General features: G+C 40.5%; 1 protein-coding gene across 1 annotated transcript in view; it reads left to right on the top strand.

Moving 5' to 3' along the window:
- Positions 1-27928, top strand: part of CACNA2D3 (calcium voltage-gated channel auxiliary subunit alpha2delta 3) — an 871226-nt gene that overhangs the window by 636707 nt on the left and 206591 nt on the right. The window contains exons 14-16 of the mRNA XM_069561584.1: positions 3330-3347; positions 26123-26194; positions 27436-27516. Of these exons, the coding sequence (XP_069417685.1) occupies positions 3330-3347; positions 26123-26194; positions 27436-27516 (171 nt within the window). The remainder of the gene's footprint in view (positions 1-3329; positions 3348-26122; positions 26195-27435; positions 27517-27928) is intronic.

The following is a 27928-nucleotide window of genomic DNA, read 5'->3' as shown; positions in this document are numbered from 1 at the left end:
CAATGCCTGACAAACTGACTTTGGAGAAGAAGAGGTCTTGAGAAAGAGAAGTTGCCTTGCCTCAGGCTGAGTGAGGATGGGAAATTCCTGGGCTAGTTTTTTGTACATCCATGGGTCAGTGGGACAATGTACATATCTGCAGACGTCTGTATCAAGGGTATGGGGATTATCCTCTGGCAGAAATATTCCTTTTTCTCTTGTAAGCCATTATCTTGGATTATCAACATGGTGTATGTGTTTGTGAATGTGTAGACTGCAGTCAGTTAACCCAGTTATCTTTTCCTGGCATCCACCCTGGTCATACCCTAGTAATAAGGTACTTTCTTTAACCAGGTGGGCACCAGTCACAGTTACAGAGAAATGCATAGAGACTGCCATACAGAACAGGTTCCCTCATGTCCTCATGGAGCTTGTGAAGTAGCAGAGGAGAGACATTAAACTAACTCACATAGATATTACAGATATTCTCTGAACTACGAAGAAAAAGTACAATGAGACCTTTAGAGACCATTGTGTCCAGGAGTATCCTTTGCTGTTCCTTATTTTTTGAGCCCACTACAGACATTGCTGATTGGTTATAACATTCTTTCCATAAAATATAACTTCAAAATCTTTCTCAATGTGGCCCTATGGAAATACATTACCAATCTGTCAGACGTGACTCTTGAAGCTAATCTTTGCCATCTAAGAACTGGCCCATTCCCCAGCCCTCCCTGGATCATCCATTTATACAGACAAGCACTCTGACCAAAGGCTAAAATGCATGTGTCTCAAGACTCCAGCTAGAGGCCAGGGTGAGTCTAGTGTCCCACTGGTCTGGCTCCTGGGTCAGAGCACTGTACACTGTGAGTGTTGCGTGAACCATGTGTCATCAAGAGCGTGGACTCCCAGTCAGTAGCATCTGCAGCTGCCAGTGAGCCCATCTCAATTTGCTGTGTTCTATTCTGAGGCTTCTTTTCCAAGGTCCAACCTGTGTGTGGCATTGCAGGCTATAATTTATGTTATTTAAAAGCTCTGGTAGGAAAGTTGTTCTTTGTTCTCATGAATTATTTCTTAAGGAAAATATATGTTTTGTGGAGAACTTGAGGGCAGCCTCAAACTGAGGACATCACCACAAAAACTTGGTCTCTCATTTTCCTGCCCAGGATTTCTTCTCTTGTGCTTAAATGGGTGACTCAAAATGAAGAGTTTCCTGCTCCACCAAGATAAACCTGAAAGAGAGAGAGAAAGGGCAGCTCTCATTTTAAAGAGGCCCGTCAAGTCCCACGATTTGTGCAGGCCTTGACTTTGGTATTTAATTTATCAAACAGTTATAATTCTCATCACTATCCAATGCATTTCATATCATCTGTGATTCAACACAGATTCTTTCCTAAGGAAGCATACATCTGTCATTCTGTTAATGTTTGCATTTCCAAAGTTTCTTTTACGTTGTGAAAAAGATATTTAATATTTAAGACTCTTATTTAAGTGACTCTTCATTTTAGGCTCAATTTCTCACCTCTTGATACATTTCTGCACTCTTGAGAAGTGCTGGAGAAACATGTGAGCTTCCTTTTTAATAGTGGCAGCTATAAGTAGGAGGAAGGAATCAAGAAATCATGGTTATATTTCTGTCTTCCTAAATTGAGAGACCTTTCAGCATTAAAGTGCTTGGAAATTGATTGTTGGGAGGTTGGGGTCTGCCTTTTGTGGACATTCTCTGGACCATTCTGGAGCAGTCTCTGAGATACAAGACACCGTGTTGGTTTCAGTTTATCCCTTTGATCTTTTACTGGGCTCCATCCACAGGGCAGGGCCTTATGATAGATTCAAGAAAGCCCCAGTTTTAGTGTCTGTGAAGAGAGAGTATTCTTCACAGGGACAAAAGAATGGGAAAGGCAGGAGGTTCAGACCATAGGCTGCCTGGTTTAGTTGTCTTTCATATTCTGGCAGTTCCAGTGTTATAAACTCTAGAGACACAGAGAGTTTGTTGTCATAATTCCCAAGTGTTTGTGGCCATTTTTAACATGTGAGTTGAATTGAATTTGTACATTCTAAAGTCAAATGGTCAGAGAAGCCTGGCGTGCTGCAGTACTTGGGGTCGCAAAGAGTCAGACACAACTGAGCAACTAAACGGACTGAAAGTCAGATAACCCCGCCCTCAAATTTACTTTCTACGGAACATCATATATAATGTCTAAATGTCATTGTATTTCTCATCGGTAAAATGAGTATAATAAAGAGAACCTAGTATTGGGTTATTGTGACTTAGGGGGGGTGATACAAATAAAGGCCTTAACACTGTACCGGCTGAGAATTTCACACTTGATAAATGTTAGTCTCTATGAAAAGACTTGAAAGTGATGTAATTCTTACATTTGGTATTTAATATATGGATAATGTTAATTCCATTCCAGATTAGAAAATTGCTTTTCGAAACACTGCATGCTGTAATGGCAATTACAAACACCATGACACTAAAGCACAGCTTAATAGTCTCACTGTAGAGAAATAGATAAATATGTCTCATAAATATTCAATCTTTCTCCACATACCTATAATCTCAGTCCCTTCCCCATGCCATTGGCATAGCTATCATGTCTTATCTTATTTATTGACTGACTGCCTTTTCATTGTTCTTAGAGTATCAGCCTTACTTTATATGCATGAATTCTTGTGCATGCTTCCTTAACCAGCAATAAAGGGAACAGTTACTGTGCTACAAAGCAAGAAAAACTGACTTTAAATTAAACGACATTCTTCAAATGGTCTTGCCTCTACGTACAGCAGAGCTTCTCAACTTTGGCACAGTGGACATATGGGCAGTATACTTCTACCACTACATATGGCAGTGGGGGCTGTTCTGTGCATTCTAGGAAGTTTAGCAGAATGCCTGGTTTCTACCCACCAGAGGCCAGTAGCTCTTACTCCCTCCCCTGTCCCAAGTTTTGACAGCCCCACATGTCTCTGGACAGCCCCTCAGCAATGGAGAACTGTTGGCATATAGGAAGAAGGAACTGCCCTCTGTTCCTGTGGAAGCACCTCTTAGTGCTTTTGATCATGGGACAGAAGAACCTCAGGTCCAGCTTTGCAGAAGGCTACCAAAAACTACCCAATACATGCACTGTCAAAGTCACAGATTATCTGTTGACACTGTGAATTAAGGTAGCAGGTGAAATCATCAACACCATAACTATATGAGGGAATGACTTGGCTTTGGTTGTTATTTTCCTCTTTTTCTCCCCATTTGGGTCCTTTCATTTGCCAATGACAGCCAAATGAAGTTTTACAGTTAATCTTCACTTCTTATATACTGATTTTTTTTCTTTTTTCTCCTTATTTTTCAGCTCCCTCAGGCACAAAAGGTAAAACTCTTTTCCATCACATTCCAGTCATCCCCAGAACTCATGAATCATGCATGCCTCCATGGTCTTGTGCGTTCGGCGTCATTCATGACCAGTGAAATGGTTTTCCTCTTAGGACTTCAGGAGCCTAAATTTGGACAGGAGCAGAACCACCCACAGACTTGATTGTCCACTAGCCCTTTGCCAACTGAATCCCACCGGAAAGCCCTTTGGTGGCCAGTGGTTTGGAGATGAATCTATGCTCGACCATTTTGCTAAGAATTCTCAAATAATAGCTGAAGAATAAGTTTGTCACATTCCTTCCAGCATAACATTTCAGATCATCCCTGGGATACTTTCCTAGGGAGATAATGTGAATAATTAGTAAGGCCCAGTAATCATTTTAGTTTCTGAGCTCTTAAGCCAAATCCCTGAAACTCCCCTTAAGTTTCATTAATTGAAAAATCAACAGCTACCTTGCTTGTCTCAATACCCATACCACCCAGAGAGCATTAGAGCAGAGTCCTTGCCCATAGACCCTTTCGCTGGTCCTCATTATCTGTCTGAGATGATGTGGTGCCACCATGTAGCGTGTTTGCTGTCCAGAAAGATTCCCTATGGCTGCAGTGCTGGCTTTGTCGTATCATCCATGGCTTGTCACTGCATCCTAAGGACAGTTGTGGCAGAGTACATATCACATGATGCTTGGTGTGTTGTTCCTGTGTATTTCATAAATGCAAGCAAGATTTTCAGGCAACAGAGCAATTTCTGGGGCTCTGATGTGAGGTGGTTTCAAGAGTTGAGGTAAGGCACCACCATGAAACTTAATCTGACCCTCCTAAGCTCTCCACTTTGGAGCAGAGATGGTTTGGTTTTGTCTCACTAAGATAGCACAACTGCTCTACAAAAGACAGTCTGTTCAGACCATATGGACAACCAGAGGCCTAGAAATCATTACACAGTTACTCAAATACATTTGAGATATTTAAACAAGGCAAGACATGCTAGTGTGTGACTTGGCTTGTGGTGATGTTTGATTACACTTCAGTGCCATCACAAAAAGACTGAACACTTCATTAAAAGTTAAAGTATTTGAGTAGAACAAGAGCTTCTAGGGTAAATATATGGTCAGAATTCCACATTATCTGGAAGGATTGGCATCTTTGATAGGTTATGCTTGCTTAATTGCCCACATTAGAAATTTCTTTGCAAAGAGACGTAAACTAAGTATCTAAAAATGGACTAGCCTCAACTTACTGGTATTTATTCATCAAATTTTCACTGATCCATAGACAAAAGCATTCTGTTGTAAAAGATTCCTCATGAATTTGAAGTGTCATCAGCCATGGAATTTTAAAACAAAGTTCAAAACAAACCAGCGCAGAATATGGTAATAACAAATGTTGCTGGGCCATATGAGTTCTCAATAGCACTTAGCTCATAACACTTTTCTTCTATCATCATATCTTGACTCACATCACATGCCCTGCAAAGTGAAACACAGTATTATTTATGGTCATAGAAAGTTCGAAAGTGAGGAAGATGCTCCAGTGGCTTTTCCTCTGTCCCAAAGATGTTATACTGCCCAATAGACTTGTTCTGCAGCCCTGGATGACAAAAAATAACCCTGCCTTCCCTTCTTCACTGTGGCTACAAACTGTCTTGTTTCAATTAAGATAGAGAAAGGTATTTATTTTAAACAAAAAATTAGAGGGATCTTGTGTGAAATGATTTCAGAACTCTTTGGATAGTTTCTGGGCAGTTCAGTTCTTTGGAGGAGTTTGACTGTAATCCTTGGGGATCTAGGCTGGAAGATGAGGTGGGTTGAAGAGAGGCACATTGCAGACAGAAAGCATTCCCCTTCAGGACCACTAGTCTCAACAGATTAGTATGAGCATCCCTGCCCCTCACATTCCTTCCCTTCCCCTCCCTAGTGTTACCAAAGGCTTTTGGTAGAAAGTTCTTACAAGCATCAGTTCCTCTCAAATAATTATCTTGCTAATGAATTGTCAAGATATGACAAAAGAGCCCAGAAAGAATGTGATGCTTCTCTTGTTTCATTAAAACTGTGTATCACCTGCCTGAATTGCCTAGATGGAGTCAGAAAGAAAGGGAGACTGCATTTGAAACCCAACAAAGCAAAGGCTTTCAGAAACAATTGTTTTGAGACATTTCTTTCTGAAGATTTTGACATTACCCATAGGTTTCACTCATCCATGTACATGATTATAATTAGTCCCTTCCAAACCCAAGAGTTTGTTGTTCTGGGGGTAAAAGGGAGGTATCTCCAGCTGCTGTGTCTTTGGCCGGCTTTTCACATGAGGTCATGAGTGCATACGTTGAACCATATGGTGTCTGCATTTGTGCTGTGTTTTTGTTGGAATCTCTCTTTGAATCATCTGCAACTGTTTTCTCTATAAATATTTTAAATAGTTATGTCTCTGTAAACATGCTTATTTTAATCTCTTGGCTGATCTACAACTAAAAATGTCCCATTTGGATATCCCTCTTATGTGTAGCAGTAATTAATGATTGTTGTCTATAAATTATCATTTTTGTAATTCTAATAATTTGAGAGTTTTACAAATATTCTAGCCTTTTTGGCTATTTTCTAGAACAATGGTTTGCACATAAACACAAAAAAAAGGTTTTATTTTTCCTGTGATTCTTCAACACCTCTGAGATAATTTCTAGATTCTATAAATTTTAACCCTTAATACAAAGTAGGAGTGATATTATACTAACTGGTTATACACTTGATCAGTAAATATTTTCACCAAATACATAGGCAGTGTCCTGAAGTCTTGGTTAAAAAAACATTTAGCAATACAGACCTGAAGCCTTCAGGCCAATACAAATCTGTTCTTTTTAGTGAAAATTGAACCACTTTCTCCTTTGGGTACATTGTTCTTGAGTTCAGCAATGGAGAAAGGTCCATATTTTGTAGAACAGTACAACAGTTTGCATTTTTTCTCTTATATGATTATTGATGTCTACGAAAATGTCTGGGAGATTCCATTTTATAATAATAACAGAATTGCCCAGAGTTGTTTGCAAATGTATATTCAGTAGTCACAAAAACAGTCCAGTTTTCAAACTGCATATTCATCTAAGTAGGTTCTGTCTATAGGAACTAGACATCAGTTTTTCACTGTGTGATTAACTTAATCTCTATAACATGGAGCCTTGAATACTTAAAATAAATGCTTTGGGGGCATTTCAAATTTGGCTGTTTATGTGATTAACTTTTCAATACAGGTGCACCTTTCCCCTTCATTTTGTGTTGTCTTTACGCAAATTTGGACTTTCTCACAGACAGTGTCTTGAAGGTCTTGAAGGTACCCTGTGTCTTGCCTGGCATCATATTAGTTAACATAGGCTTCAAAATTCAGAGCAAGCATAAGCATTTTTCTCAAAACCATAGTTAAAGAAAACCACATCTCTAATCCTGTTTGGAACAGCAGTTGATGGAGTCAGAGCTATACAGTATGGCAAAACGATCCCTGTTTAATAGCCAGACCATGTGTTTTGTTTCCTGTTAGGAATAGCTTAACTTGCCTTCTTGAACAAACACAGCAGGGTTTGAGATCTGTTGTTCTATGCCTGCTGTGATATTCTGTGCTGCTTAACTTGTATGAGGACTCAGGAGTGCATAAATTAGCTTCTTAAATGAGGGTCGATTTTTGGTTTTTCTTTCAGGATGGGACTGCTTTATTAATCTCTTCCCCTAAGTGTAAATAGGATCCTGAATTCATTTGCATTTTCTTTATATCCTTGTTTATATTGTATTTAGGAGGAATAAATGGAAGCAATCATTTATCTAAAGACTTCTTTTCTTTCTTCCTTTCTTTCGTCTTGTTCTTTAGGTATAAACTCATGCAAGTAGAATTTGGCCAGCTCTTATCTCAGTGTAATCAGATTTCAGCAATTGTGGAGCATCATTTCTCATTCCTTGTCTCATTTAACTTCTGCACTTTGAAATGTTGACTTGTCATTGAAAATAGAAAATTGAAAGTTTGCAAAGCTGCTGTTTTCAGAGAACTCTAGGTCTAGTGATTTTAGTGTTTCATTACAGTTATATAAGCGGCCAAATGGATGCAAATGAAGTGCAAAATGGAGAGGTGATAGCTATTTACGTTTGGGTCTGGTTTATGACTCATTTGCTTTTACCTTGACTGGCTTTCTGTGTAAGCTATTATATTTGTTTTGATAATTCTGTTTTCTTCCTCATCATTTACTCTTATAAGAACACATGCAGGCATCTTTTATATGCATTCTCAAGCTGGGGCTGTTAACATTGACTAAACTCAAGAGTCAGAAAGATGGTAGCAGTACAATGAGCTATAACTTAAATTAGTAGATTTATTTCGTGAATAAGGCAAGGGAAGTAGAAACTGGAGCAAGTCCAATCACTTTAGCTCCCCCCATGGTCAGTGTGATGGATTCTGTGGAAATCTCAGTTACAACATATTGTTCCACCATAATGATGATCACAGAACTAAGCATTTATTCTTTGTGGTAGTTCTGTGTGAGGGTATCTATGGCTTTCCAGAGAAGCTGCCCTGTTGCTGTGAAAGGAGGGAAACTTTGCAAGGTTCACAGCCATGGGAGTCTTTTTCAAGACAAGAATGCGGGAGTGGGTTGCTGTCTCCTCCTCCAGGAGATCTTACCCACCCAGGGATCAAACACAAGTCTCCTGTGTCTCCTGCTTTGAAAGTGGATTCTTTAACTGAGCCACCTGGGAAGCCCTCATGCGAATCATGGCCAGTCCCTTTCCCACTGGCCCTGTTAAACTGTGTGTTTGAGACCATAAAGAAATGAATGCAAAACCTTCAGATTAAAAGTGCCTGGCTTCCTGATGGCGGAATGACCCTCAGAAGAGTGCACTGGGGCTCTGGCTGAAGCCCCATAAGGGCTAATGGGCGACCAGAGAGCTCTATTTTGGGAGCAGGATGTTATTTGCATTTCTTATTTAGAGGAAATGATTTGTTAAATTTAAACAACCTTATATCTTTTTTTGTGTATCTGGGAAAAAATGTTCAAGTTGTACCCATTTTCATATATATTTGAACTTTTATAGCATTTATGCAGTGTTTTATAATAAGGAAAAGAACAAAGTGACAACAGAGAAGTACATGAGCAGCACTTACCAGGGCCCACCCATGATGAATGCTTAACTCAGTGAAATACTACTGATAATGCTAGTCCATGCCTTGTTCAGTAGAGACACATTCAATACAAATAAAGCTTAAATGGTTTTAAAACACTGGTATCAGCTCAGTTCAGTCACTCAGTCGTGTCCAACTCCTTGTGACCCCATGAATCGCAGCACGCCAGGCCTCCCTGTCCATCACCATCTCCCGGAGTTCACTCAGACTCACATCCATCGAGTCCGTGATGCCATCCAGCCATCTCATCCTAGGTTGTCCCCTTCTCCTCCTGCCCCCAATCTCTCCCAGCATCAGAGTCTTTTCCAATGAGTCAGCTCTTCACATGAGGTGGCCAAAGTACTGGAGCTTCAGCTTCAGCATCATTCCTTCCAAAGAAATCCCAGGGTTGATCTCCTTCAGAATGGACTGGTTGGATCTCCTTGCAGTCCAAGGGACTCTCAAGAGTCTTCTCCAACACCACAGTTCAAAAGCATCAATTCTTCAGCACTCAGCCTTCTTCACAGTCCAACTCTCACATCCATACATGACCGCAGGAAAAACCATAGCCTTGACTAGACAGACCTTAGTCGGCAAAGTAATGTCTCTGCTTTTGAATATACTGTCTAGGTTGATCATAACTTTTCTTCCAAGGAGTAAGCGTCTTTTAATTTCATGGCTGCAGTCATTATCTGCAATGATCTTGGAGCCCAAAAAAGTAAAGTCTGACACTGTTTCCACTGTTTCCGCATCTATTTCCCATGAAGTGATGGGACCGGATGCCATGATCTTCGTTTTCTGAATGTTGAGCTTTAAGCCAACTTCTTCGCTCTCCTCTTTTACTTTCATCAAGAGGCTCTTTAGCTCCTCTTCACTTTCTGCCATAAGGGTGGTGTCATCTGCATATCTGAGGTTATTGATATTTCTCCCAGCAATCTTTATTCCAGCTTGTGTTTCTTCCAATCCAGCGTTTCTCATGATGTACTCTGCATAGAAGTTAAATAAGCAGGGTGACATTATACAGCCTTGATGTACTCCTTTTCCTACTTGGAACCAGTCTGTTGTTCCATGTCCAGTTTTGACTGTTGCTTCCTGACCTGCATACAGGTTTCTCAAGAGGCAGGTTAGGTGGTCTGGTATTCCCATCTCTCTCAGAATTGTCCACAGTTTATTGTGATCCACACAGTCAAAGGCTTTGGCATAGTCAATAAAACAGAAATAGATGTTTTTCTGGAACTCTCTTGCTTTTTCCATGACCCAGTGGATGTTGGCAATTTGATCTCTGGTTCCTCTGCCTTTTCTAAAACCAGCTTGAACATCAGGGAGTTCATGGTTCACGTGTTGCTGAAGGCTGGCTTGGAGAATTTTGAGCATTACTTTACTGGCATGTGAGATGAGTGCAATTGTGTGGTAGTTTGAGCATTCTTTGGCATTGCCTTTCTTTGTGATTGGAATGAAAACTGACCTTTTCCAGTCCTGTGGCCACTGCTGAGTTTTCCAAATGTGTTGGCATATTGAGTGCAGCACTTTCACAGCATCATCTTTCAGGATTTGAAATAGCTCCACTGTAATTCCATCACCTCCATTAGCTTTGTTCATAGTGATGCTTCCTAAGGCCCACTTGACTTCACATTCCAAGATGTCTGGCTCTATGTTAGTGATCACATCATCATGATTATCTGGGTCATGAAGATCTTTTTTGTACAGTTCTTCCGTGTATTCTTGCCACCTCTTCTTAATATCTTCTGCTTCTATTAGGTCCATACCATTTCTGTCCTTTATCGAGCCCATCTTTGCATGAAATGTTCCCTTGGTATCTCTAATATTCTTGAAGAGATCTCTAGTCTTTCCCATTCTGTTCTTCAGAATGACTCTATAGTTCTTCACTTTAGGGGATTTCCTGAGTGGCAGGTGTAGTAGGTCATTCTTGTGACTTACTCTAGAGAAAACATATACTTGCACTGTATACTCATGGACATAGCCTTTATTTTCGTCACTTTTTGGACATAATTTTTTGATACAAACAATTCTAATCTGCACCAACAAAATTTGTCTACTTTTATTGTTTCTGCATATTAAAGTTGGAAAACTGGTTTGCCTTTTCAGTTTTTTTTTTTTATTATTAAAATCACGTATTTGTTGATCTGATCATAGTTCAGCCCCCTGATCCTTTTTCCTGTCACATTATTCCCAGGTCACACCCCCAATTAATGGGTATATATCCACTACAAACCCCAATACAGCCCAGTTCCGTGAGAACTGGAGGGATGGCTCTGTGCAAGCTTCCACACATCTCGTGCCAAAGGATTCAACTGAAATGACCCTCTGGGGTAAATTGGAGCAATTGTGCAATCATGTACAACAAAACTACTGAGAAGTCCAAAAGCAGAAAGTTAGATGTTTATCCATTCAAATTAGCTGGAAGGATTTTGGAAAACCCATCCTAGTTTCATGAGGTAGAAAAATGTCAGGCAAAGGACTAATGCCATGGTATGGACTTTCTTTTTCCAGAAATGACTAATGGAATTGAACCACTCGCTGAATCATGAGCCCTATGTGCTTGGATTGGACCCATCCGTGTTTGCCCAGGGCTGGGACACATTAGATGATTTGGCTGGGTGCTTCTGACGCATCTCTCCTTTCGTTCCTGACCTCCTTCCTCTCTAACAATTTCCTTCCCATTGTGCATCATTCCCTGCCTTCTTTAATATTTGCAGTGCCAACTACCACCACCTTGAACTACTTTCTAAAGCATGTTATCTATATCATGGGATAAAGGAGAAAGTTTTTAAATATTTTGTGTATGTACTTTGAATGCAGAGATAGATGAAGTTCAAGTTTGGGAGAGCAGTGGATGGATTTCAGAAAAGCTTAAGGACTTCTCTCCCTAACCTGGCATGGTTGTTACGAGATCAGTTGTACTTATTGGATGTGTCAGGCACTGTATTAGGTGCTTTACATCCATAATTCTATTTAATCTTCCCCCAGACTCTTGGAGTTACTCCTTTTAGGGATGAGTTGCTTGGTTGCCTCTTTTACCACACTCCAAGATCCTTAAGGCAGAACATCATTTGTCTTTGTACCCTGAAAACAGGAGGCTGAGGGCAGAATGATTTGCTCGGGACTTTAGTTTCAGGTCAGCCAAGGCACAAACCTGCACCCTGCTACCTTTTGTGACCTAGAGCAAGGTACCATCCCCTTTATCTTTAATTGATCCAACTATAAGATGGCTTGTAGACACTTCACCAGGGTTAAATTTAGTGCTATATAGATGTTAAATGTTTAAAGCAATGTTCAGTAATAGCAAGGCAAGTTTGGAAATAGAACATGACTGGGTGGATAGGTAGGTGGATAGATAGAAGGAAAGATGAATAAATACAAAATGACTCAACAGATTTGAGTTATTTGTTCAGAGATAATTCAGGCCTATTTGCTTCTGTAGCTCATTTCTCCTGTGTTTCTTTCCAAGGAAATCATAATGTTCAACTAAACTATTTTTTAAAAGTCCTTTTTCCTTACCTCTGTGATGTCATAAAACTTTTGCCCCTATCAGCAGCAACGGCACACAGGTACCAGCCTCCCAGACCCTCGTTACAGTCTAAGTTTGACCTCATTTTCGCAGGCAAGATACCCGAAGAGAAGGTGGCAAGAGCAAGCAGAGGATGTACAATATAAAATGGATAACGCTAGGCCAGAGTCGTGTTCGGACTCTGGTACCAATTCTCAGTAACTCATTTTCCTCTCTGAGCTTCCTTTATAAAATAAATAAAAGGTCAGGATTAAAATAAATTCATTCAAGGATAATTTGCTGAACACTTCTTACATACCAGGCTCCATGTGTCATGCTGTGGATAAAGAGAGGAGCCATTCCCAGCTTCTGCCCTTAGAGTTCATAGGCTCTACGGAAACCCCAGCTTTGCTTCCAGCTGCGGAGTTCAGTAACTTTGCTGTATTAACCTTTAGCACGAATTTGGTCTTAGATTATATCTTAGCTTGCTTTTATGATTATTTTTGTGGTGAAGTTTGAAGACTTGCTGTTCTCTGGAACTCTGCATTCAGTTGAGTAAGAAAGCCTACTTAAACTGGTCAACCACTTGTAAAAGAATGAAACTAGATCACTTTCTAATACCACACACAAAAATAAACTCAAAATGGATTAAAGATCTAAATGTAAGACCAGAAAGTATAAAACACCTAGAGGAGAACATAGGCAAAACACTCTCCGACATAAATCACAGCAGGATCCTCTATGATCCACCCCCCAGAATTCTGGAAATAAAAGCAAAAATAAACAAATAGGATCTAATTAAAATTAAAAGCTTCTGCACAACAAAGGAAAATACAAGCAAGGTGAAAAGACAGCCTTCTGAATGGGAGAAAATAATAGCAAATGAAGCAACTGACAAACAACTAATCTCAAAAATATACAAGCAACTCATGCAGCTCAATTCCAGAAAAATAAATGACCCAATCAAAAAATGGGCCAAAGAACTAAATAGACATTTCTCCAAAGAAGACATATGGATGGCTAACAAATACATGAAAAGATGCTCAACATCACTCATTATTAGAGAAATGCAAATCAAAACCACAATGAGGTACCACTTCACACCAGTCAGAATGTCTGCAATCCAAAAGTCTGCAAGTAATAAATGCTGGAGAGGGTGTGGAGAAAAGGGAATCCTCCTACACTGTTGGTGGGAATGCAAACTAGTACAGCCACTATGGAGAACAGTGTGGAGATTCCTTAAAAAATTGCAAATAGAACTGCCTTATGACCCAGCAATCCCACTGCTGGGCACACACACTGAGGAAACCAGAATTGAAAGACACATGTACCCCAATGTTCATCACAGCACTTTTTATAATAGCCAGGACATGGAAGCAACCTAGATGTCCATCAGCAGATGAATGGATAAGAAAGCTGTGGTATGTATACACAATGGAGTATTACTCAGCCATTAAAAAGAATACATTTGAATCAGTTCTAATGAGATGGATGAAACTGGAGCCGATTATACAGAGTGAAGTAAGCCAGGAAGAAAAACACCAATACAGTATACTAACACATATACATGGAATTTAGAAAGATGGTAATGATGACCCTGTATGCAAGACAGCAAAAGAGACACAGACGTGTAGGGCAGACTTTTGGACTCAGAGGGAAAGGGAGAGGGTGGGATAATTTGGGAGAATGGTATTGAAACATGTATACTATCATGTAAGAAACGAATCACCAGTCTATGTCCAATGCAGGATACAGGATGCTTGGGGCTGGTGCACGGGGATGACCCAGAGAGATGTTATAGGGAGGGAGGTGGGAGAGGGGTTCATTTTTGGGAACGCATGTACACCCGTGGTGGATTCATGTCCATGTATGGCAAAACCAATACAGTATTGTAAAGTAAAATAAAGTAAAAAAGAAAAAGAAAGCCTACTTAAGTGAACAGTGCAAAGAAATAGAGGAAAATGAATGGGAGAGACTGGAGATCTCTTCAAGAAAATTGAAGATACGAAGGGAACATTTCATGCAAAGATGGTCACATAAAAGGACAGAAATGGCAAGGACCTAACAGAAAACCTGTATGAAAAAGGTCATAATGACCTAGATAACCATGATGGTGTGATCATTCACTTAGAGCCAGACATCCTGAAGTGTGAAGTCAAGTAAACTTTAGGAACCATTACTACACACAAAGCTAGTGGAAGTCATGGAATTCCAGCTCTACTTTTTCAGATCCTAAAAGATGATGCTGTTAAAGTGCTGCACTCAGTATGCCAGCAAATTTGTAAAACTCAGCAGTAGCCATACTGTGAAAGGTCAGTTTTCATTCCAATCCCAAAGAAGGGCAGTACCAAAAAATGTACAAACTGCCATACAGTTGTGCTCACTTCACATGCTAGGAAGGTAATGCTCAAAATCCTTCAAGCTAAGCTTCAACAGTACATGAGCTGAGAACATCCAGATGTACAAGCTGGATTTAAAAAAGGCAAAGGAACCAGAGGCCAAATTGCCAACATCTGTTGGATCAGAGAGAAAGCAAGGGAATTTCAGAAAAACATCTACTTCTGCTTCATTGACTATGTGAAAAATTTCGACCGTATGAATCACAACAAACTGGAAACTTGTTAGAGATGGGAATACCCAATCACCATGCCTGTCTCTGTATGCAGGTCAAGAAGCAATAGTTAGAACCAGACATGGAACAATGGACTGGTTCGAAATTGGAAAAAGGGTACATCAAGGCTGTCTATTGTCAACCAGCTTATTTAACTTACATTCAGAATACATCATGTGAAATGCTGGACTGGGTGAATCACAAGCTGGAATCAAGATTGCTGGGAAAAATAACAACAGTCTCAAATATGCAGATGATACCAGCCTAATGGCAGAAATCCAGCATCAGCTGGATCATGGAAAAAGCAAGAGAGTTCCAGAAAAACATCTATTTCTGCTTTATTGACTATGCCAAAGCCTTTGACTGTGTGGATCACAATAAACTGTGGAAAATTCTGAAAGAGAGTGGAATACCAGAGCCCCTGACCTGCCTCTTGAGAAACCTGTATGCAGGTCAGGAAGCAACAGTTAGAACTGGACATGGAACAACAGACTGGTTCCAAATAGGAAGAGGAGTGCGTCAAGGCTGTATGTTGTCACCCTGCTTATTTAACTTTTATGCAGTGTACATCATGAGAAACGCTGGATTGGAAGAAGCACAAGCTGGAATAAAGATTGCCAGGAGAAATATCAATAACTTCAGATATGCAAATGACACCACCCTTATGGCAGAAAGTGAAGAAGAACTAAAGAGCCTCTTGATGAAAGTGAAAGAGGAGAGTGAAAAAGTTGGCTTAAAGCTCAACATTCAGTAAACTAAGATCATGGCATCCAGTCCCATCACTTCATGGCAAATAGATGAGGAAACAGTGGCTGACTTAATTTTTCTGGGCCCCAAAATCACTGCAGATGGTGACTGCATCCATAAAATTAAAAGACGCTTACTCCTTGGAAGGAAAGTTATGACCAACATAGACAGCATATTAAAAAGCAAAGACATTACTTTGCCAACAAAGATCCGTCTAGTCAAGGCTCTGGTTTTTCCGGTGGTCATGTATGGATGTGAAAGTTGGACTGTAAAGAAAGCTGAGTGCCGAAGAATTGATGTTTTTGAACTGTGGTGTTGGAGAAGACTCTTGAGAGTCCCTTGGACTGCAAGGAGATCCAACCAGTCCATTCTAAAGGAGATCAGTCCTGAGTGTTCATTGGAAAGACTGATATTGAAGCTGAAACTCCAAATACTTTGGCCAACTGATGCAAAGAGCTGACTCATTTGAAAAGGCCCTGATGCTGGGAAAGATTGAAGGCAGGAGGAGAAGGGGACGACACAGAATGAGATAGTTGGATGGATGTCATCACCAACTCAATGGACGTGGGTTTGTGTGGACTCCAGGAGTTGGTGATGGACAGGGAGGCCTGGCGTGCTGTAGTTCCTGGGGTTGCAAAGAATCAGACATGACTGAGCGACTGAACTGAACTGAATTGAATGGCAGAAAGCAAAGAGGAACTAAAGAGCCTTTTGATGAGGGTGAAAGAGGAGAGTGAAAAAGCTGTCTTAAAATTCAACATTCAAAAAACTAAGATCCTGGCATCCGTTCCCATCACTTCATGGCAAATAGTTGGAGAGAAAGTGGAAGCAGTGTCAGATTTTATCTTCTTGGGCTCTAAAATCACTGTGGACTGTGACTGCAGCCATGAAATTAAAAGATGCTTGCTCCTTGGAAGGAACACTATGACAAACCTAGACAGCATATTAAAAAGCAGAGACATCACTTTGCCAACAAAGGTCTATATAGTCAAAGCTATGGTTTTTCCAGTAGTCATGTACTGGTGTGAGAGTTGGACCATAAAGAAGGCTGAGTGCCGAAGAATCGATGCTTTCAAATTGTTGTGCCAGAGAAGACTCTTGAGAGTCTTTGGATAACTAAGGAGATCTAACCAGTTAATTCTAAATCAGAAATATTCATTGGAAGGAGTGATGCTGAAACTGAATCTTCCATAGTTTGGTCACTTGATATGAAGAGCTGAGTCACTGGAAAAGACCCTGATGGTGGGAAAGATTGAGGGCAGGAGAAGAAGGAGGTGACAGAGGACAAGATGGATGTATGGCATCACCAACTCAATGGCAATAAGCTCAAGCAAACTCTGGGAGCTAGTGAAGGACAGGGAAGTCTTGTGTGCTGCAGTCCATGGGGTCGCAAAGAGTCGGACACTACTAAGCGACTGAATAACAAGTGAAGTTTGAGAACATATGTTTCCCATTTCCACTTTGTTATGGAAGGTTTTATGGAGGAAGCAGCATTTCAGGGGGTCTTTAAACAGGGGAAAGATTTTGTCCCAGGGCCTTGAAGCCCTGACTGTTGGCTGTGTTTTCAGGCATTAGGGAGATGTCTAATCCATGTTTGTAAAAATACAAATCTTTGGCCACAGTTGGGGAGGGGGAGGGCGGTGGTGTTCAGTTATGTGGCATAGCTGATCATGAATATTAGCCAAAATCCAGTGCCCCTAATAATTCCTATTTCCTTATTTTGAGGATTCCTGAAATAAGCCTGTTGTATACTGTAAAGCAGTTCCCTAAGACAGCTTTCAGATATGTTACTCTGTAATATTCTCTTGTGCATGAGTTTGCTTATGTACATGTCCCTGGTCAAAGACTGCATCCTTCCTGTCTAGATGTTTACCCATAAAATGTAGTCCCTGCTTAATGACTTATTCTTTGAAACACTGGGGTGAGGTGGGGGGTCAGGGGAGACAGAGCAAAAAAATGTTCCTGAGTAGCAACAACTTTATTAGAAAACAGTTATTTTGAGATTCTCATTCAGATGTTCTAACAGTATTTAGCATTATCATTCACAAAATTGTCTTCAGGTTGTTAAAAAGAGAAAAAGAGAACAAACAAATTCAGCATTTTAGTTCATATGAGATGCAGTTAAAGTTCAAAGAGGGAAATCTGTTTACTTTTATATTTAGGCAACTTAAAATACATAGAATCCCATAGAAATTCAGAGTCTCCAGATCTCAGATGAAGGTAATGATTCTGTAAAAAGAGGAAAAGTCTTGGCTAAAGCATTGTGTCATGTAGCATTTCAAGGATTGAGTTATGACGATTAAGACAATCAAATGCAAAGCAAGGTAGAAATATTACTTAGAAGGTTTGCTTCTTCTTTACTGTTTTTCTTTGCTACTTTCTTAATGCCTTAAGTTATTTAGGGTTCAGGCATTTTACAAGAATATTGAAAAATGCCAGTACAAAATGGGAGTCTAGACAGTGGTTGGTGTTCTTAATTTGTCTAGATTTTAAAAGGAAAACAAATCATCTTAGTAGTAGTATAAAAATGATTCATATTGTTTACACTGAAAGAATCAATTCAATTAAAAATAATAATGCCTGCTTTTTCTAAATAGCTTGTTATAAAAAATATCCAAAATACTGATAATCAAATATGTTTAACCTAGACTATAAAAAATTATTCTGATAGCATTTCCATATCAGATTATTACCATGGTTATATAAAGGACTATTTTGATCTTTATGCAGAGGGATTTAAGTAGGATTATTATTATTTGTTTTACTAAGTTTAAGACATTAATATTCATTGCAAGCATATTCTACTCAATGGTTTTATTTATAAAATGTTTTCTGTAAGTGAGAATTTATGGAATGTTCTTTTTATTAAAATTTTCAATCATACAGAAAAGAGATAGATTCTTTAGAAAGCACTTAAAGAAACACAGACAGAGCCAGTAGTGATTTAAGAATCTTTTGGTTTTATCGCTGAAGCAAGCTATTCTTGCTCTCCCTTCTCATTTCAAAATGACTTCTTAGATTATTGAGTAAATTAATTTTTAACTGTGCCTATGTATGTAAATCCTCTTGTTAAAAATCAGCCAGTGTTAAAACAGCCAGCAAATTTCATGATCATCACTAATAGCTGTGTCAGTCTAAGTAATATGAGGGTAAAATTCACAACCAGAGTCAGATAATGGTAATATTAGCCAAGCAGACAGTGTTGATACTGAGATTCCTTTTCAGGCTTAAAAATACACCAATAGGATTTAGTTTCTGAGTTTCAGTGGCTTTTCACATACATTCTACCTCTGAAGAGTGTCTATATGTTTCTCCTAGGAAAAGGTCCTTCTGTGTATACCCAGTACAGAAATTTAAGACAGATCACTGAGTATGGTTCTTACCAGATTCTTAGCCTGCTACTTCTGTTCATATTGAGGATAACGGATGTTGTGATGGTAGAAGGAGAGGGAGATTCTGGGGAGGGGAAATAAGCAGACATTGTAAAGGAGCAGATCCAGAGCGCCTTTTTGGTCTGGGAAAGGTGGAAAGGTCCAGGGATCTTTTCTGTGTGTGCGGTGGGGGCATGGGGGTAAGTGGGAGGGACTCTGTATATCTACATACTCTGCGCATGTCCTCTTTTCCAGATCTATGTTTCCGTGACCTTCTCGTTAGTGCTACAGAGTGTTATTCTGTTAACTGTCTACTGTCCAGCTTTCCGTTCACCATGGGTGTGAAAACTGGAGAACATGGATGGCATCTGCCATCTCTAAATCCGTGTTTGAGAAAGTGGGTGGGAAAGAACCCTTTTTTCCTCCATCCTCTCATCATGTTCTCAGATCATAAACACTTTTTTTTTCTTTTAAGAATCAGTGGTTCTCCTTTCAAAATGTTTCATCTGATATTTAAAGATGTACACAGCTGCATATTTCCCCCAAAGGTTATTGGCAGAAGTAATAGTTGATATCACCTGTGTTTCAGTTTGATGGGAAACTAAGTGACATTGGTTACAATTTAAATGCTTTTTTATTGGTGAAAGTGAAGTTGCTCAGTCGTGTCTGACTCTTTGCGACCCCATAGATGGTAGCCTACCAGGCTCCTCCGTCCATGGGACTTTCCAGGCAAGAGTACTGGAGTGGGTTGTCCATTTCCTTCTCCAGAGAATCTTCCCAACCCAGGGATTGAACCTGGGTCTCCCGCATTGTAGACAGACGCTTTACCGTCTGAGCCACCAGGGAAGCCTTGCGAACCCATGGACAGTAGTAGCCTGCACCAAGCTCCTCCGTCCATGGGATTTTCCAGGCAAGAGTACTGGAGTGGGTTGCCGTTTCCTTCTCCAGGGAATCTTCCCTGTAAATGGTTTATTTCCCAGGACCTTGTGCCTGCAATTCACCCTAAGTGCCTCTAGATGGTGGTAGTGTCTTTTTCTGGAGTGCAAGTTCATGTCACTAGGTGTTGGAAGGAAAACAAAAGAGATGCAGGTGGGTACTCACAAATTATGTACACACATATATAAAGTATTTCTGTATTATGTTATACATTTGTATGATGTATTTTATTAAAGTAGTCAGTGTGCTGATCAACTTTAATAAGAAAGTAAAAACACAAACATAGGAGGAAGGATAGAAAAAATAAGATATTTGTGGAGAGATGGCCTTTGTTCTTGGCTTAGAGCCATTCTCTTCCTAAACTGAGTTCCCCGCTTGTGCACAACCTTCTCTTTTGGCCCAAACCTCCAGGGCTGAGCAGATGGCAGGAGGCTCTGCTGAAAACCACCTGGCAACCCTCAAATGAGCTGCCGAGCCTGACGCCCTTGACTCACTCAGATGCCTTCTCAGGGCCAGGGGTCCTGCTTACCTCCTTTCTCTGGGGCTTGGCACTCATCACCAGGGCCCTCCAGCTACAGGATAAACAGAGAATTCTGCCAGTGGCCCTAGCAAGCCTCCTCTGAATGGAGATGTGAAAGAAGGCAACAAAGCAGATGTCCTTGAAAAGTCACAAATCCAGTGCATGTCCTTTTGGGCAAAGAGAAATAACTCACTGCCTCAATTTATCCCAATAGAAGAATGCATGGATGGAATTGATCTTAGGGTTGAAGACTTTTAGGACTGGTACCTTCCCATCCCTTTCCCCTTCTTTCCTCTCTCTCCTTCTGCTTTTCCCTCATTACACACACACACACACACACACACACACACACACACACACACATATACACACTCATCTCTCCTCATCTTTCTGGGTTGACTTTATTTTCTCAATTGCTTCTCTGTGAAGAGAGGACATGGCTATCAGGCTTACATTCCTAAAACCACACACAAAGCAGTGTAGAGTTTTTTTTTTTTTCTTATTCACTCCAGATGGAAAGAAGGAAAAGTCCCCAGATAGCCTACTTTGAGCCCATGTGTCTAATTAATGAAGCAATCAGTGTGACCTGGGCAGAGAGAGAGAGAGAAAGAGTGTGTGTGTGTGTGTGTGTGTGTGTGTGTGTGTGTGTCTATGTGAAGGGCTGTGGTTGGCACAGCCTGAGTTGGATGCCCAGCCACATGTGCAGTGTGGGAGAAGTTAACTGTCAATAAAACACTGTGTATGGAAAGGGTGAAGAATATTTCCCTAAAGGATGGGGTAGGTATTTGCAAACAGAAAAAAAAAAAGTGCTAGGCGATTTTTTCAAAAGGTCTACCCTGTTCCATTTGCAAATATTCTTAAGTAAAGTAATTGATGAAATTGCTGTGCAGCAGATAACTTGTTGCTAGTGTTGTTAACCTGGTTTTCAGAAAGCTGCTGAATTGGTCCAAGAAGCCCGGAAGAGTATTTTTATTTTTGTTCAGGCTGGTCATGAAGAAGATAGCCTTCTGCTCACGTAATGGGAGCCAGTGTGCCTGGCCCAGCCAGCTCTTCCCTCTCTGTCTCATTCTTTCCTGTGCCTGCTGGTGGACTTGTGGTTCCTCAGGGCTAAGACCTGTGTCTTATTCCTGGTTGTCTTCCCAGCACGTGGCATGAAACTTGGCACATAGCTGATGCTCAGGGAATGTTTATCAAGGAAATCAATGAATAATAATGACTAGACCTGCAGCAAAATTGGTAGACCACAAACCCGCTGCTGTTATGCTATCTGGGCCGCACCCTACAGCCGTTAGTGGGAAACTAATCAGGCGTTAGGAGGAGAAGCCTGGCATCACTGCGTGTACCTCACACATGAATCCAAATGCATATTCATATGAGCCCACATGCATGATTAACTTGGGAAGCTGACAGGAAGCAGTCAATCTGTTGAGCAAGTTTGTGTTTTATAAACCAGATGTTCGGTATTATTATTCATCATTTCCTTTGATACCAGAATGGTCTCCATTATGTAGCATAGGAAATGAAGGATATGGAATAATATACACTTTTTATACAGCTGAATACCACAACCAAGCATTTCAGAGGCCTGTTCAAAGCCTGGTCAAGTGTAATTGAATGGCAGTTCATTTTGGGATTCACACTTGGACTTAAGTTAATGGGATTTTGCCCAGATGGACCATTGTGACCCCCCTCTCCCATTCCTAACCTTGGAAAATGAATGTTGACTTTATGTCTGCATTTTTCTTGGAAGACGTGTCTATGAATCATAGGCAGTGCTCTTGCCTCAATGGCCTTTACAGATTAAGGAGCCACAGAAAAGCAGGGACCCTCTAGTGTGGTGTGGGGACAGAGGGTGTCTGGCTGTGGTTGGTTGTGTAACTCTTGATTGGTGGTCTTAAGAAAAAAACCTGCTTTTTCCTGTGGCAGGAGTACAGAATGCCTTTCACTCCAAAGGTGCTTACTGTGCATATTAACTTTCAATTTGATGTTCCTTCTCCACGAAACGTTTAAGGTTCACAGAACCCAGACCCGCTGGAGAGTGGGAAAGATGGAACTGGTCAAGAAGAGCATCTTCATGTTGTGCAAGTGTTATTTCCGGAGTGCTCCCAGCCCTCATGGCCATACTGATGAGTTGGTATATGATCGGAAGAGCTACGGGTTAGGGTTCTGGCCAAACCAGTGCAAATCTGAGCCAGAACTGTCCCTGAAAGAGGAACATGTGAGCTCATAGCAGTGGCTGGACTGAGTCCACTGCACTTCCTTTGTTTACCTGTAGCTGCTTAAAAATGAATGGTTTCTGTGCAAATGCAATATTATTATTTTTTAATTTAAGTAATGGTACAGTAATTATATTTGGAATTAGCCCCTGAATGAAGTTGATACTATATCCTGGCTTAATATTTAGAAGTTAGTTTCCCATGATCTTGTATTTGGGCCAGGACAATTACCAGTGACTTATAACTGATTTTTTACTGTTTGCAGGAAAAAGTTTCATTTCTCATTATTGTCAGTGGTTATGTGTTTATTTCATCCATGATACATATTGGCATTGCTTGAAATTTTGATTTGAGCTCCAGAGTGGAAGTTGCCCAGGGTTATGGATCAGTTCAAATCAGTTTTCTTTGTAGCATTCAGGTTTAATCAAGGAGTCAGAATGTGGGACGATTTCTGATTCTGGGGGAATTATTTATCGTGGCTTGGTTCTGCCTTTGAAAATGGCATTGCATGCCCCCATTGTTGGCCATAGTATACTTTATATTTAGCAAGGTATTGGAACCATGGTTCCAAAAACTGTTATATACTGGTTGGCTTGGCTCCTGGCAACAGTGATTGTCAGCATTATCTTATAGTTAATATTATTTGGTTATTAATATTATATATAGTTTGTTTATTTATACTAGTACCAAAATTAGGCTGCCCCAAATAATAGATTACATGATTAAATGTGTATTACTCCCGATTCTCCAGAGAAAGAAAACCATATGAGATGTGTGTGTATGTTTTTTCCTTAAATTTAAGATAAGTATACACACAGAAGGAGAAAGGGGGAGAGAGATTTTAAGCAATTGCCACTTATATATGTGCTGGGGACTGACACCTCTGAACACTGTAGGGCAGGTTGGCAGGCTGCAAATTCCAACAGAATGGGGTTTTACAGTTTTGGGTCTGAAGACAGTCTGGAAGAAGAATTCCTTCTTTCTTGGGAAAATTTTTTTGTCTTAAGAACTTGACTGATTGGCTAAAACACACACAGATTATGGAGAGTAATCTGCTTTATCAAAGTCTGTTGAGTTTTTATTGACATATAGTTGACCTATAGTAGTATCTTAGTTTCAGATGTACTACTTAGTGATTTGACATTTGCAAACATTATGAAATGATCATCACTATATCCAGTAACCATCTGTCCCTGTACAAAATTATTATATTACTGACCACATTCCTTGTGTTGTATATTATATCCCCATAGCTTATTTGTTTTATCACTGGAGGTTTATATCTCTTAAGCCCCTTCACCTATTTTATTCCTACCGTCCACCCCCTCCATCTGTTTGTTTATCTGTGAGTTTGTTTTTACTTTAGCTTGTTTGTTTTGTCTTTTAGATTCCGAGTATAAGTAAGACGTCTGACTTAGGTTTCTTTTAACCTACTGCCTCTGTGCTGGGAATTGAAAAGTGTGAGATTTTGCGAGTGCTCTTTAAGAGCAGAATCTCCATGTCCCATAACTCTATGCCTCTTCTAAAGATAAGTCCTGCTGATTTTCAAAGCCACGTGTTCAGGGCTCTTGACTTCCCGGTGTAGGACCCCTGGGCTGAGGAGCCTGGAGCTCAGATCGCTTGCTCCCTGAGGAGTGCCTCTATAGTTATGGCGTTCCTCCTATTTGTAAATGCTGACTTGGAGGTATGGGTCTTGACTTTACCACATCTCTGGCCCCCCTATCCATCACATTGTGGTTCCTTCTTATGTCTTCAGTTGTGGAAAATCTTTTCTGCTAGTCTTCTCATAGATAGTTGCCCTGTAAGTAGTTGTAATTTTGGTGTGTCCTCGGGAGGAGGTGATTTCAGGGTCTTCCTACTCCATCATTTTGGCCATCTCTAAAGTCAGCTAGTTTAAGTGTTAATTACATTTGAAAAATACATTTACAGCATCTAGGCTGTTGTTTGAGCTAATGACCATTGCCTAATCAGGTTGCCACATAAAATTTACTGTCACATCATGAATTCCCAGTCCTTGAGGGATCATGAGATTCTTGCATTGCTTTGCTTGTCATGGAAGAATAGGCCCATCTTGACATAGAGGCGAAACTGATAAAAACATGTCTGTCCCTGTTAAGGGTTTTCCCGACTCATATAAGTTTCTCTTCAACTGTCATCATTACTGATGGTGGAAAGGATTGCCTTTTAACAGTGCTTCTTGAATTTTAATATGCATACTAATTATTAGAATAAAGATTCAGATTCAGAGAATCTGGAGAAGGTTTGGGATTATGCATTTTTAGGGCACTCAGGTGCTGAAGGTGCTGCCGTTCTGCATACTACATAACAAGAAATGCTGTCCTATTGCTCAAATAACCTATTGGAAGAAGAAGACTGGTAAAATATTGACCAAGTTTAATGACCTGTTTTCAGGAGGCCTGCCAGTCCATGGGGACCTCAGTCCATAGCACCCTCTAGATTTCAGGTTCTTCTGCTTATAGTAGTCTTTTCAAAGAAGACTGAGGGAACAACATCTTCTTTTTTGTGAAATTAAAAGTGACACAAAAGTGCCCAAACATCAGAAAACACTCTAACCTGAAGATAGTGGATTCTCATTCACAGGTTGCTTTATTTGAAGCCTGAATGGACTGTGAAACCAGAAAGTAAACCTCTCCTACTGATTGGCCACTTTTGGCCAATTTTGCTCCGTGTCATTGGTGTCACATGCCTTAATCTTACTGGAGACTCTGCTACTTGCTAGCCATGTGATCTTGAAGGCAGGGAAAGGAAACTAGCATCCTTTGAGCATTTGCAGATGCCAAGTACTTTGATGGGCAGTTTCACATTTTATCTTCATGGCAACAATGCTGAGGAATAGTTGCTGTTATTTTATATGAAAACATGAAGGGTTAGATAAAGATTCAAAGCTGAGAACTAGAACCAGGTTTGTCTTGGACCAAAGCCTACTGTTAACCAAGACTCAGTTTCCCCATTTGCTCACAGAGCAGAGTAGGGGTTTATACCTTTCTCCTGACACTGTCGTGAAGGACAGATATGATGGTGGGGCTCAGTGCACTTGTATGCAATTCAGTGAGTTACAGAAGTATACTGTGGGCTAAATTCAAGGATTGTTCTTCCAGGAGGAATGTTCCGCTTCTTACCAGTGATTCCAAGATGAAATGATCAAGTTATTTTTTCATTTTGTTTGTTTTCCATCTGGGACTGGCATGCAGATACATGTAGAGATTCAAAAGGGCCATGACTCAGCTACCTTGGGAAGAATAAATGCTTCCAGATTCAATTGTTTGCAGCAGGGGCAACTCGTAAAACCCCTTATGCTCATGCTTTCTGATCCTCAATTTCCACATTAAGGAGAAGCATTAATATTGCACATATTGAACATAAAGTCTGTAAAGTAAAACGATAAAGTCAATCTGTAGTAATAAAATAAAATGAATCACTAGGATCCAAACAGGGCTTTATTTGAACTCAAATGGCCGAATGTAGTAAACAGATCAGCTGGAGTGACTGATGGTAGCTGACATTGTTTCCCCCGCCCGTGAGGAGGGGCTAGGATCCTCATCAGCACTTCCAGGTAGAGGAATATTGTCCTCCCACCTATGCCATAAAGACTTGAGTGGACACTGGTCCATTTCCAACAGCCCCTGGTCAGGAAAGGATGAGCTAGTGAAAAGGTATGGCCCCTGGTACTGTTTTTTCCAGACCATTCTCAGGTAACTGGCTTTTCTCTCTCCATCCAGCTTGCCGATGATCAGGGCCCCGTCCTGATGACCACGGTCGCCATGCCTGTGTTTAGTAAGCAGAATGAGACTGTGAGTACAGTGACTGGATTTCCTTCCTGATGCTAAGGGGGTTGTTAGCTCAGACCTTCTCTGACTCAGGCTCTGGTGACCTTTGTTTACTTATTTAAGGATGGAGGATGTATAATTTTTCCTCACTTTCAATCCTGCTGTTAGAATCATGAAATCAAGAGTAGATGAGAGGAATTCAAGAGGCATCTTTTTACAGTATGCAGCACTTTCCCAAAATTCAAGCGTTTAAATGACCAGAGGAAGGAAATCTCCAGAAGGAATCCTTGATTGTGATGGGATGATCTCACTCTCATTTATAGGTCCCAACCTTGAATTAGATCCCCAGGGCTGTGACAGTGAAGTGTCACAGATGGGATGGCTTACAATAGAAGTGTGTTTTAACAATTCTAGGGGCCAGAAGTCCAAAATTAAGAAGTTGATTGTAGGGAAGACTCCTTCCTTGCCCACTCCAGTCTCCACCTCTGTCTTCACGTGGCCCTCTTCTCTGCTTATCTCTGTGTCCTTTCCTCTTATAAAGACACAAATTGTTGGATACAGGCCCCATCTTGCATCCAGGATGATTTCATTTTGAGGTCCTTAATTAAGTACATCTACAAAGACCCTATTTCCAAATAGGAACATGGCCAGGGGTTCTGGGGGCAATTGCATTGGGGGGAAAGAGCAGACAAGATAGTAGCAATGTGTATCTTATTCTAGAAGGCCCTTTCTGACATTAGCAAGTATAGCACATCACGTGACCCTGGGACCTGGAACCCTAGAGGCCTATTCCTTTACCTCAGTCCTTGGTTCCAACTGTCTGGAAAAATGTTAGGGTTTTCGCATCTTTTTCTGGCTATTTAGTCTCTTTTTCCTGGGCACCAGATGGCAGTATAAATTGAGAACATAGTTAACATGCTAAGTGTTTCCTGTAAAAAGTTTCTATAAGAGAAACTGATTAATGATTGAAACTCCTTTAGCCTCTTCAGATTCTTGATTTTCAGGAGAAAAGGAAATGGTTCTTAGGGTGTGTGTTGAGGGTTATAATAGGCACTGTTTGGCCTGAGAAGCTGCCATTCTTGCCTAGGAATGTTTTGGGTGGAGAATAGAAGTTACCTCTTGCAAATCTGGATTAAGCTTCAATTTCTCTCAGTTTGAAGAAGGCGCCAGACAGTGCCTATGGTGTGTGACTTTTCAGGAGATTGTATTTATTCTGCCAAATTAACATTCTGTTGTTGTTATTGTTTAATGTCTCTTTGCAATAGAGATCGAAAGGCATTCTTCTCGGTGTGGTCGGCACAGATGTCCCAGTGAAAGAACTTCTGAAGACCATCCCCAAATACAAGGTAATGCATTGCTTAATTAAGAGTCGAGAGCCAGATGCACGAGATAATCTCACAGCCTGCCGTAGTGACAAAAAAAGCTTGAAGGAAACCCACTCTTTCTAGACGGTTCTGTGTTGTCTTGTTTCAGTAGAATAATAACAGTCCAGGAAGACCTGATTAGGCCTGCATGTGCCCACCCACGTTTGTGTGGGCCTGTGGAAGTCTACACAAGTCTGCAGGACTATACACGTCTTACATCTCTGATGATTTTTCTAAGCCAGTTTGACTTACCCCAGTCTGAGGACCCCCTAAAATCTGTTGCTTCTTAACAGAAACCCAATGAGGCACAAATAAAAGTGGTCCCTGCGTCTACTGAATAAATAATCCCTTTATCCTGAAAGGTAATGGGGTACAAATTGATCTCCTCTCCTAG

Source organism: Ovis canadensis, chromosome 19, assembly GCF_042477335.2.
Source record: "Ovis canadensis isolate MfBH-ARS-UI-01 breed Bighorn chromosome 19, ARS-UI_OviCan_v2, whole genome shotgun sequence".
Taxonomy (NCBI): Eukaryota; Metazoa; Chordata; class Mammalia; order Artiodactyla; family Bovidae; genus Ovis; species Ovis canadensis.
The sequence above is the reverse complement of the archived record's forward strand: the minus strand, read 5'-3'. Positions and strand labels throughout refer to the sequence as shown.